The sequence below is a fragment of the Halichoeres trimaculatus genome, unplaced genomic scaffold, assembly GCF_033239565.1.
Source record: "Halichoeres trimaculatus isolate MK-OKI-2021-1 unplaced genomic scaffold, fHalTri1.1 fHalTri1_scaffold_1, whole genome shotgun sequence".
Taxonomy (NCBI): Eukaryota; Metazoa; Chordata; class Actinopteri; order Labriformes; family Labridae; genus Halichoeres; species Halichoeres trimaculatus.
This window is the reverse complement of record NW_027437179.1, coordinates 20,942,658-20,954,654: the sequence shown is the minus strand read 5'-3', so window position 1 is coordinate 20,954,654 and position 11,997 is coordinate 20,942,658. Positions and strand designations below refer to the sequence as shown.

General features: G+C 38.8%; 1 protein-coding gene and 1 non-coding gene across 5 annotated transcripts in view; one reads left to right on the top strand and one right to left on the bottom strand.

Moving 5' to 3' along the window:
* The first annotated feature begins 5,827 nt into the window (after window positions 1-5,827).
* On the top strand, window positions 5,828-5,899 carry trnaq-uug (transfer RNA glutamine (anticodon UUG)). Its single transcript has one exon. It is a non-coding gene; the product is annotated as a tRNA-Gln (tRNA).
* Window positions 5,900-6,701: 802 nt separating this feature from the next.
* Window positions 6,702-11,997, bottom strand: part of LOC141790900 (tensin-2-like) — a 30,259-nt gene continuing 24,963 nt past the window's right edge. For 3 of the 4 annotated variants that reach the window (XM_074671057.1, XM_074671072.1, XM_074671081.1), the window contains 9 exons: window positions 11,099-11,952; window positions 10,815-10,946; window positions 9,376-9,468; window positions 9,185-9,262; window positions 8,953-9,030; window positions 8,604-8,772; window positions 8,430-8,498; window positions 8,101-8,130; window positions 6,702-7,885 (listed from right to left, as the gene is read on the bottom strand). In XM_074671057.1, the coding sequence (XP_074527158.1) occupies window positions 7,741-7,885; window positions 8,101-8,130; window positions 8,430-8,498; window positions 8,604-8,772; window positions 8,953-9,030; window positions 9,185-9,262; window positions 9,376-9,468; window positions 10,815-10,946; window positions 11,099-11,952 (1,648 nt within the window). In that variant the 3' untranslated portion in view covers window positions 6,702-7,740. The remainder of the gene's footprint in view (window positions 7,886-8,100; window positions 8,131-8,429; window positions 8,499-8,603; window positions 8,773-8,952; window positions 9,031-9,184; window positions 9,263-9,375; window positions 9,469-10,814; window positions 10,947-11,098; window positions 11,953-11,997) is intronic. The other variant, XM_074671065.1, reaches the window with a different exon arrangement.

The window sequence follows — 11,997 nt, the reverse complement described above, 5'->3', positions numbered from 1 at the left end:
GTGTGTGTGTGTGTGTGTGTGTGTGAGTGTGAGTGTGAGAGAAAGAGAGAGGGGTGTGTCTACTCTGCAGTACAGTGGTAGGCTGAGAAGCAATTTCGCTGCATGGCGATCTTACCATGCATTTGCAATGCATGAAAGAAGGCCGAGTAAGCTATAAATAGACGATTAAACCTAAACTTCAACCGCGCCCCAAAGATAGATGTAATACTAGAGGAAAAAGAAAAACATGGGTATTGACACTGATGTCCACTCTCATTTCTGATATGTGGTGTTAAAGGGGCGGTAGCGGAGGTGATTGTGTGCGTGGACGTATGTGTGTGTGTGTGTGTGTGTGTGTGTGTGTGTGGGGGGGGGGGGGGGGGGGGGGTCTTGGGTGAAGGTCAGGGGTGTGTCTATAATGTAAACACAGTAAAAGCGACAGACACGAAGGATAGAGGGAAAGAGTGGGCCTCATCCGGTCTCTTATATCCTCTTCCAAGTAATGGTTTCCTCCTTCTGCAACCAGAAAACAAGAGGGAAAATGCGCCACATGTAAAAAGAATATAAATTTTTATCGGTGCACGTTAAGTTTCTTTTGGTATCACTGTCCTACAAGCTGAAGTCACAATTTGTTACCAAAAGTATTCAGTCTTAGCCCTATTGCCAAATATTTTGTCTTTATCTTTGTCAGACTGCAACCTGTTAATTCGATAAAGAAAAAAACAAGCAACTGCAATGCACCGGTGTGCTAAATAAAGGACACAACAGAAATGTCACAACAATAGGGATATCTATATTGATTAAAATTGAACTCCTTCAACACTCTTTTACATCCTTAACATATCTAATAATAAGCAAAATACCAAAGACAAAATTTGCTTTCTGATACTCTGATAGTATTGCCTTGTCTCCAGAACAACATTTTTTTAGTTATTTTTTTACAATTCTTTAGAATTTCCACTTCATCTAGTGATGAGTGCCTGGAATCATGCATTTTGTACCTGCTGTGTGGCTAAAGGGTTCAAACCGCTCAGCACTTAGGGCTAAGCTATAAAACACTAGCGTATACAAACTTAAATGTCATCTATCCTGCTCTGTATTTTTGCCTGAATTTCAAGAATTAGTATAATCTGTGCCCTGCAGTACCTTAGACATGTCATAAGCTTGTTAACAGCTGATTTATGTGCAGTAACTAGTAGTAAAGTGTGTGGGTGTTAGGTTCATGCTCATAGAGAGTTGATCCTCCTCCTGTGGCTTGGGCAGTCTCCAAGTCTGGCACCAGCACTGGATCAAGGCGTTCAGCTAGCAGGGATTTGTTTGGCTCCACAACACCCATGTCAGACATGTATGCTGGCCCAGCCAGTAAGTGTCCTCAGATGCTCCGGCCCTGCACACTAGGCTTGGCTCAATGTTTGGAAAACAGGAGAGTGGAAATCATAAATCAGAAACACTTGACCCACTAAAAGTAAGGGAATTAGTCTTTGTGGCACTGGTGCAGAGACATAAATAGCTTGCATATTAACAGAGTGCATACTGGCAAAAGCCTTGAGAACAAACAGTTCTGGCTCTATAGTGCAAAAGGACAGTGCAGGATATGTATTTGCGTTACTCTACTTTACTTTCACTGTTATAGAAGTGGCTGGTTATTAAGTGGCTATTGATTTTTACTTCAATGTAAAATGGCTCTTAAAAAAATGTGTGTAAAAGTGGAGATTGTGTTCACTATTTCTTCTCCAACAAGTGGATAAAGAAACAGTTAATAGCCTCGTGTTTTCTTTTCATATTATTTTCTGAGGTTATAAACAAAGACGAGTTACCAAAGCTCAATACATGTTTTCATTATTATAACGAGAAAAAAAGACAAGTCTTGGAGATGCAAAGTGAGCAGAGCCCTCAGGTGCACAAAATCCCTTTAAGCACCTGAGTGTGTCTGTGGCTGGATCAGCTGTAGATACATTCAATCAGAGCATGCTGCAGTGCTGCAGCATGCAGTCATGTTGAGCCTGTGAAACCCAGGAAATCCTGCCTGCTGGGACTACCACTTCCACTTCTTCCACTTTAGATCTGTCATCATGGGACGCTTTGGGCTGCTGGTCAAAACCCACATAGCAAGACTTCCCTCCCTTGGGTAATCTAGACATTTTGCAGTCGCATGGAACAAATAGGTCACCTGTGGATAACATTAACCCCTTTTGCCCTGTTATACATATTAGAATACTGCAGATAACAGCACAGCATTCACATGAACCCTCCTCCTTAGGGACCACGTCGGAGCATGCAACAGTCCTGGACTAGCTGACAAGAAGAGGCCCACCGGTAAAGATTGATACTTCCTTTTTTTCATTCTTAGCACTCAAGACCATGCCAGTACTCAGTGATCACACATAACAGTGAGGCAGCACTTACATCAGTTTGAGAACAGCACCAAGTCATCCACTCTTATCATGTTTTCAACAAAGAAGAAGAAAGGAAGTCTGATTATTTCAAAGCCCTCAGTGATAGCCTGATTACTGACACATCAACCAAAGAGAGGACTGTTCTTGAAAGTCCGACCAAAGAGGAAGAGGTTGTTTACACAGTTTACTTTATCCATTTTAAATGGTCAAAACATGATTTGAAAAAAAAAGCTAACTACATGTCAACTGCTTGTAAAGAAAAGTTAAGAGAAGTCAGATGTACTGATCACATTCGATCTTGTTACTTAATGTTGGACAACATCTCCCAGCTATCAAGAGTCAGTGTGAGTGTAAAAATAGAATCTGATAGTGAAAACATGGCAGGGACAGGCCCCTTCAATTGAATACTTAAAGATATAGCTGAGGGAGATTATGGGGGGAAGGAGCACCCTCATTCTCATCAATATGTCATTAAGTAGAGAGAGTCAGCAGTTTCAGGTTCCTTTGAATCAGCAGTACTGAGAAATGTCAACATGTAAATTCAGCATGGCTCCTTGGATCCCTTCACCTTCTACACTATTTGCAGCAGCTGCATCACTGTGTGGTGTCTAAGAGGCACCACCCTGCACTGTATAGCTGTACAGCAGGTGATGTAAACAACACAGTTTCCCACAGGCAATAAACAGCTAAGCTTTCGGGACACTGACCATGCAAGACTTTTGAAGCAGCTCACAGAATGGTATAGGACCACACTCATCTCAGCCATAGACTGTCTGGAATACATTACCACTGTGTTTTTTCCAGAATCAACATGTTGAGGAATGCCACCAGTGCCATCAGACAGTTAAGATTAAAAGCAAAATATCACTCGCTAAAAATCTGTTTTATTTCTACGCTGTAGCCTACTGCTTTATTCAATTTGTAGAATCTGCCTCTTATAAGTCAGCGTACTTTTTAGATGGTTTGGTAACTTGCTAATGAGGTGTGTAACAGTTCTGTTCTGTTCTGTTCTGATTTGTTCTGTTCAGATTTTTTCTGACATTAAAAGAACATTTGATACAGTTTATTTTATGTTGATTTCAATGCAATAGCCACTAAGGAATGTAGACTTGCATTTCCGTGTCAACTGACTGCATATTAAGTTGAGATTTTGTTACTATGGATCAAACAAGTGGATCAATCATCACTTATCTGCTTTGAAATTTACTGACGATAGGCTTTCATTTTAAGTTATAACTGTATAAAAATCCAAGCTACAAGCAGCATAGGGTGGTCCCACAAACTTAGTGCAGGTCTGGATGAAACACATGTTGGTGTGTGGCAGGGCATCATCTGCATAGTATATAGACAAAGTGTCTGTGATGTCACCACTTTTTTGTGATACAGAGCTTTGAAGCTTTTGTCAGTGGGTGCTGTTTTGGCGAAAAGGCAGGCTGCAGACAGCTACAGATTCACAAGCAAACTTTAATGACGGTTTGATTGCATGAAGGCCATCAAAGATTTATGTGAAGGACCCAGAATAGTGATAATTATAATCTTTCAAATTCCGATTAGGTTCTCGCCCACTTGGTACTAGGGCCCTATCAAACATGCTTTATGTAGCCTGCGCAAGATGTATCATTACCTACACAAGAAGATCTTTACAATTAAGCATGCGTAATAATACATATACACAGGATTATGGTGTTTGTCAAATGCTAAAGTATAGGTGCAGCGTGAGCTCCTGAGTGTGTGCTTAAGAGAGAATATATCATGGTTCTTCCTTATGGCAGTAAATCTAGGGCATCGTTGGAATTCCTGTGTCTTCTTCAAATATTTACTTAGGAGACCAAAGGTTATTTTTCTTTGAGTAATTCCTCAGAAGACAGCAGGGGCCTTGTGGGTCTTAGTTCTTACTACGCAAAGGTGACAGCACTTACTGAAAATATATTACATTTGCTCCATTAGACACATCTTACAAAAAATGATGTGTTAAGACTGAGTGTGATCTTTGAATCAGAGACAGAAACATGTAAAGCCTAGCACTGTTTCCCACCAGGGACACAATAAACGCTAGGATATTGAGAAAACGCTGCAGGAGTAGATGACCCAGGTATATAGTCCCTCTGGTTCCCTCTTCTGGGAGGACAAGGAAGTACTAATCACTTATTACAACCACAAATGGGTACGAGCTGTAACACAAGACTGATATCTTTTACACTCCTGCAGTGCCTGCCAAGGAGATACAACCAGTCAAGCCAATGTTGCTCATTTATCTATATTTAAGTATTATTAGCTGCATTTATATATATATATATATATATATATATATATATATATATATATATATATAATCTTCAAGTAAACCAAATAAAAGTAACGCTCCAATACATAATAATGCTCTTATATGCTTTTCTTTAAAAATGTTCCTCTAAGTTATTCAAGTTCCCACTCCAGTCATCTGAATTAAGTGTTGAGAACCTGAATAACACCCAAAATTACAAAAAATACTGCCCTTGATTAAATATTACATGAAACACTTAACAAAAGTGTTTGGGATTTGTTTGTGTACAAACAACATGTACATCACCACAACCAAGTAGCACCTTTGCAAACGCAGTAGTTGATAATTGGTGTACTCATCTATTATTTTTACCAATTTTAAAAAAAGACTTTACAAATTTGAGACTTTTTAGGAGTGTTCGGTTACCTTCCTCACTATTTATTTATTTATTTATTTTTATGGACGTACAAAACAACTGGGCATGACAAACGGATACCCAGGATGATGACTTAAATGTACTGCATAAATTTAGAATGTGTCCTTGAAAAAACTCACCAAAGGAAGTAACCACATTTGTCCTATAACAACCTTAACTGGATAGCTGCTGTTCTGAATGGGTAAAAAAACCTCAGTTAATTTAAATAAATAAATAAATTTTAAAAACTCACCACAGTCTACAAAATTGTCTTAAACAAGACTACATTTGACACCTGTTAGCAAAAATTCAATCTTAGCTTTATTTTGGAAAACAACGCTCTTATTTTGAAACACCGGAACAGTAGTGGCTATCTAGCAGCCCGCCTAATTAAAATTAACCGAAGGGATTTCGAAATCTACACCAAATTGTGTACGTATCTGCAGGTTAAATTAGCCTGACGTGGTCGAGTGTTTCCAATTGTAGCTGTATTTGTAAGAACACGATAAACGACAGCTGGATTCATAGAGCATGTGCCTGCTTCTCAACACGTTTCGTTAGCATGTCAGTTAGCCAACATTTCGTTAGCATTAACGTCAGTGTGTTTTGTGACCATTTCGAAACACATTAGATACCGCTTTGTGTGGGATGTAAATAATCAACTTTTCGCTGCTTAGTGAGAAGCTTAAATTCGTTTCACTGTATACACAAACTGAGTTAATCTACCTTAGTCTCATCAACAAGAAGGGGTATGCCGGCTGCGAGGGAAGAGCGGGTCCCATGGTGTAATGGTTAGCACTCTGGACTTTGAATCCAGCGATCCGAGTTCAAATCTCGGTGGGACCTCATCCTTTTGATCCTTGACTACTCGATGCTTCTTGGGATTCGAGAAAATTAATTTGAAGGAATCAAAAAAGACGGTGTCAGCCACCTTCCTTTATCTTACACAAACACACTTCCTTGGATTATTCCTCCTAAAAGCATCTTCAAAGAGAGGGAAGGTTCGGCAATTGGCAGACTGAAAACTGTTGGCAATTGGAAAAAATACAACACGTTGACAGGAGCAAACTGTTAGAAGAGTGAATATAGAAAAGAGAGGCTACTACTTCAGGTGCTCTACATCTTACCACTTGATATGTGAGCTGGCATACTGCAGACCTCTTACCCTAAGACCACTTAGCAGTAACCAGATGGACTAGATGGTTAGTTAAAGGTACTTGAAGGAAAGATGTGATGGCTAGTTACCAAATCAGATGAAGAAGTGAAAGGGACAGTGTGTGTCTGCTGGATGAGGTTAGAAAAGCTCAAGCAAACACAGTAACAGTTGAAGCAGAGGTCCTAAAGTTCTGAGAGAAAAAAACATACTCATCACCAAGATATCCATCCATACTGAGACTTCAAAAGGGTTTGTAATCTCCACTGAACCTTATTGATTCCTCTGTTGTTCACCCTTAAAATACAGACAGTACTTTTTTAATACTTTTGGGAAAACATTAAAATAATAATAATGATAATAATAATAATAAAAAAACACTTTGATATTCGTATTGAAAGTCTTTGAAAATTTCTTTAAATGATGAAGCACAAACTTGCACTTTTTAAAGGTTTTTATTATTTAAAGTTCTGGTCAAATATGACATCCCATTCTTCTTATGACTGTGGAGGTAAAATATATTACTTCTTATACATAAAAATCCATTATGAAAATAAAAATTGTGCTTAAACCATCTAAATACTGTATAAGTATATAGAAAACACACATACCAACAGACAAATGTAAGCAATAAAAAAGAATTGTACACAATATCCAGTCTTTGGCTTGAGATGAAACTCTCCCTTGAACAAACGTCCATAATGTGTGTTAGTTTAATATCTTAGAGTCTTCTAAACTTGTTTTTGTTTTCTTTTAAGAAAAAAAAGACTTGCATTACCAGCACTGTGAATACCATAACTTTCCTTTTATGAAGATGCTCTTTGATGCTTTGAGTTATAAGTTCACAAAGTAGGCTTTTTAATATTTATAGATGGAGAAAACTTGTTAATATTCATGTTTTGTCCATTATATATTCCATTAACCAAAGCTGCATGAAAGCTGACCTTTCCCTCACCTGTATTTTTTTATGCAGCTATGAGCTGCGTCAAATTTTGTTCAATTATCTACTTGTCATATTCTCCTTGAAAATAAAAGCACATATCCCCTTCAGTCAATCACCCGTATCAATGTTCGTAACCCTGCATGTGACATGCAGAAAAATGCTATGTCTACAAACATGTACAGTTTTGAAGTACACAATCATAGCAACTCACACCTTTGAGCATGGTTATGAAGACTATCTGAACCTTTTTTTGGTAGCTTTAGGTATTGATATAAAATGGATTAAACTGTCTGACCAATAAAAGTGCTGTGAATGGATTATTACTTAAGCAGCTGGTAAAATTTTTGAACATTTTATGAACTATAGAAAAACAAATGGATCAAAACAAAACAAAAAAATCCAAACCAGCCAAAACTGTTATTTTAATCTCATTTGGCACAATCGAAAAGTGAGGTTGAAACAGTCATACAGCCAAGCACAGTGGTGCCACCTGCAGAAATTATCACACCCTCCATTGAAAAAAAAAAAAGTCAAATTCACATAAATATATCTCCCAGATCTCTATTTCACCCAGACTATCTCCTCTCTTTCTCATCTGTGAAGCTGTGGTCCCAGCATGACTTTGTTGATAAAGTTAACAATGGCCACAGCTGGCTGCTCAGGGTCCATCTCTGCGAACAGGTGGCACACATTCTCTGTAGCGCTACCAGTTCGCCTTGCCACAAAGCCAAACATCCTGCGGCAACAAAAGACAAAAGAGGAGTCAGGAGAAGAGGTGGAAAACGAATAAAGTGAATACAAAAAAAAATCTGTTCATACAAACAAAAAAAAAAAGACATTTTCACCAACAATAAATTTTCAGAAAGACACCGCTTGTGATTCATTGCCATGCAAAGTTGCACAATAATATTACTTGATTAGAAAATAGGTCACAATAAAGCAAGCACTTACTTGCTTGAAGTGCTATCAGAATTAGTCCACCTGAAGCATGGGTGCAAAAATAGAGACGGACAAAATATAGGAAAACATGAATAACACAGATTTTAAGACTGACAACAAAGACTCGCCTTGAGTTGCTCTCTATGATTACCTCTAAAAATAACACACAAGCACATCACAAAGAACTTATATTTATATAATATAAGTCAAAAACAGAAGCAGTGGTTGCAGCAGCAGCAAAGCCGAAAAACAATTATTATAACTAAATTTAGAAAGAAGCATGACTTTATTATGAAAAGCATACATTAAACATCTTTAGTAAGTTATTCTATATGGCTCACCTCTGGTCTTGGGGGTCTAGACTGCTGAAAGTAACACTGTTAATGGGGTAGTGTCTCCGGAAGAATAACCTGTGTAACCAAACAACATGAATCATGTAGCACTGGAATATGTGTTAAAAACAGTGTTTTAGCACAGAAATTTATGCTATGACAGAAAAACTGTTGACTCTGTACCTTCTCTTGCTATCTGTTAGAGTGATGCCCTGAGCAGACACTTTGAAATGGACCACTGTTGCCACTGGCCGTGGACTCAAAGCCAAAGTACACTTGGTTGCTTTTGAAACTGCCTCAGGCCCGGTCAACGACTCAGTTTCCACAGAGTTCAGGTACAAGACGTTACAAGCTTGTTAATGAGAGAGATAAGAAATTTGGATAAACAAGCACAACATGCCCTAATGGGTCATTGTTTTGAAAATATGAGACACAAGCAGTCCCTGCTGGTCAAAGGCAAGAAGTGCAGTTACTTTTTTTTGAAAATTGCATCATGATAAAATCATCCAAAGTAAACAGGCCTTTACACTACCTGCTCCTTGCTTAAGAAGGTCAGCTGCTGTACTGGTGTTTGTTGCACTCTGCACAGCCTGAAGCTCCCCAACTAGATCTGAAACATTATAATTATGTGAGTCAGTAACTATTGCTATAACCTGTTAATCTTGTCCTGTTTTGACTTTAGTCTTATGATGAATATACATTATATTGACATCAAATTAAGGAACCAAGTTTATGATATCTTAATCTAATAGTATAGATTTAACCTTTTTCTGGTATGCGCAGGGCACATGGCAGAGAGATGGGAGTAATTGAATGCTGGTATACAAGGGCAGATAAACTTCCTAAAGCAAGAAAAGAAGAAAAAAGAAGGTTTTGACATTTTGGAGCTTTACTGACACATATTATAACTGTGTATATGAAATCCATTGCAGCAGTTTCCTGTCACATAACTGACCAAAGTAGGACTCGTTCTGACAGCCCTTGATCTTCACTCCCCGTGGCCCTGTCTCGATGAGGAAGTGTCTCACCAGCTGTTCCAGGGGGTCCCCTGGGACAGAGGAGAAGGAGAGGAGAGGAGGAGGAGAGGAGAGGAGGAGAGGAGAGAGGTGAGGATGAAAAACATGACAGAAATTCTTGCTGCAGAAGATACTGAATGAGAATTTATAGAGAAATATACAGAAAACATAGGATCTTAATTACTTTGCACCAGTAAAAAAACATCTTTTTTAAAATTCATAACCATGTCTCTTTAGTGTTTTCATCTGATTTATGAACAAAATCCATCAGAAAATCATCTAAAACTTGTTGTGGAATTTACTGTACACTACAACGCACAAGAGTTTCACTGGAGGTTGCTCACCTGGTTATTACTCAGCCCTGAAACTTCACTCAAATTAAATACAACTAGTAATCATTGCTTGATTTAAAATTTAAACTTTAAATCAAACTAAATATGTAATTTTTACTAAAAAATAGAAACAGTTTAAAAATGAACATGGAATGTTTCAAGATTCATTTTGTTTTGCATCACTACAGCACGAATGTTAAGTTGGGTTAAGAGAATCACACGTTGACTTGGTTAGAAACCACTGAACATGTACATAAATTGCTAAATTGTTTGTGTCATGAACTTGTTGTTTTGGATTTTAAAACAGGCCTACTGGATACAGGAATTAAAAACAACTTTTAATCAATATAATAATCAATAAGTACACAGAAAGCTTGCGTTTAAATGCAGAGTATGCTCGCGTAGTTTTTTTGAAACACTGTTATGATGAAAATGTTTTTTTTTGTGTGTCTTCATAATGCAATTAAGCAAAACAGGTGGATTGATAATTTGACTGACTTTACTTTTGCTTTGAGAGCTATTTGTATAAGAGTGAATTATTTTAAAAAATAACTTTTTAAAGGCAATGTAGAAAAATGTATGCAACAGCAAGCAAAGTTTTTGTATCTGAAGACAAAGCTATTTTGAAATTTTGCTAGCAAAACTTTAACCTAACTTGAAACAAGAGGAAATGCATGGAGAAAATGTTGTATATGAAACTATATTTGAACTCTCTCTCAGCTGCACTCTGACAAGGGGATCTTACATTTGGTCAGCATCTTAAATACTTAAAACTTGCAGCTAGAGAGAACATTTTGTTCTGTTTTCATCTGTAAAGGTCGGTTGTGTGTGGCCAACAACCATTACACAATATCGTCTCTTAGCATGTAGAGAATCAGGCTGAAAAACTGAAATAAATCAGACTGAAGACTAGTAATCAGAAATTAAAGCTGGATAATGTTACATTTGGTCATTGTGTATTTCGCGTGTTTAGGTGACTGTTACATATCAAAAAGGCCCATTGGAAGCCAGCTCTTTCCGATTGGTAACACGTCCATAATGGATACCTTTGATGCCAATGATGTTGGCATTGGGAGGCGGGGTTGCCACCTTGAGGGCGAGACCATACGCCCCCTGGAAAGAGTTACTATCTCTGATGAGGAAGGTTCCTGGCTCTTTATCTTTCAAAACAGCTATTGCTGCAGAGAGAAAGACACACTAGAGTTAGGGTGCAGTTGTGAAAAATAGAAGACGGAAAAAAGGTGAAATGGTGTGAGGTCAAGCTTTTGTTTGAGTTATTTGATATTGATAAATACTGACATTTCATCCTCATGCTTCTTTGTCCTCTCACCTTGGTCACGAGAGATGCCTGGCTTATACCAGTGTTTGGAGCTGTCTTGGACAAATTTTGCATTGACCCTGTTGTCTGAGTCATCCCTACAGCTGAACTGTGCAGAACCTCGCCTCTGCTCCCCCACAGCTTGGGAGAAGCTAACATGGTGTGTTGGGGAAGGAGCAGAGGAGACCCGTAGAAGAGAGTTGTGTCCATTTATGGATCCTGCTGTGTTTGAAAGCCGTTTCTTCTCAGGGAGTGGTGGTTGGATGGCTGGGATGGTAACTGCAGTGTACCCAGTGTACGGTACATGAGGAACATTCAGCAGTGGGTAGTAATATGATGCCAAGGGGAAAGTTGGTGTGTGATATCCATCAGGCACTGGTGATGGTGGTTTGGTGTCTGTAGAGCTGTCTCTTTCTGGTGTCAGCCTTTGTCCTGATGTGTCTGAAGCTGACGTGGAGCACTGAGGAGATGGCACAAGATCTGGAGAGCCTATGGGGGAATTGGGAGAAGTGGTGCAAGGGCTAGAGCTAGCAGAGGGGTTCATGGGTACCACCCTGTTGCTTTCAGATGGGGTGTCACTTGGGAGTAGTGAGCCATTCAGTTGCACTTGGACTGGAGTAATGAAGACAGTGGCGTAACTTGAACCATGCACTTGATTGTTTCCTTCTCCACCTGCTTGGATCTTAGCTCCTTCGAGCTTTCCTTCAGTGCTTGATTGTCTGTCACTTGATGGTTGTGCTGGGTTTAACGATGTGTTGGAACTTTGGTTTTCATTTGGGGTTGGTGTCACAGACTGGCCCTCATTTGAGCTGGACTCCAAATGCTTGGCGGTTTCTTGGCTTTGAGGAGAGCTGTCAGCTGTTACACTTAAAAAAGTGGAGACAAAAAGAGTATGATTTAATTTTCATTTA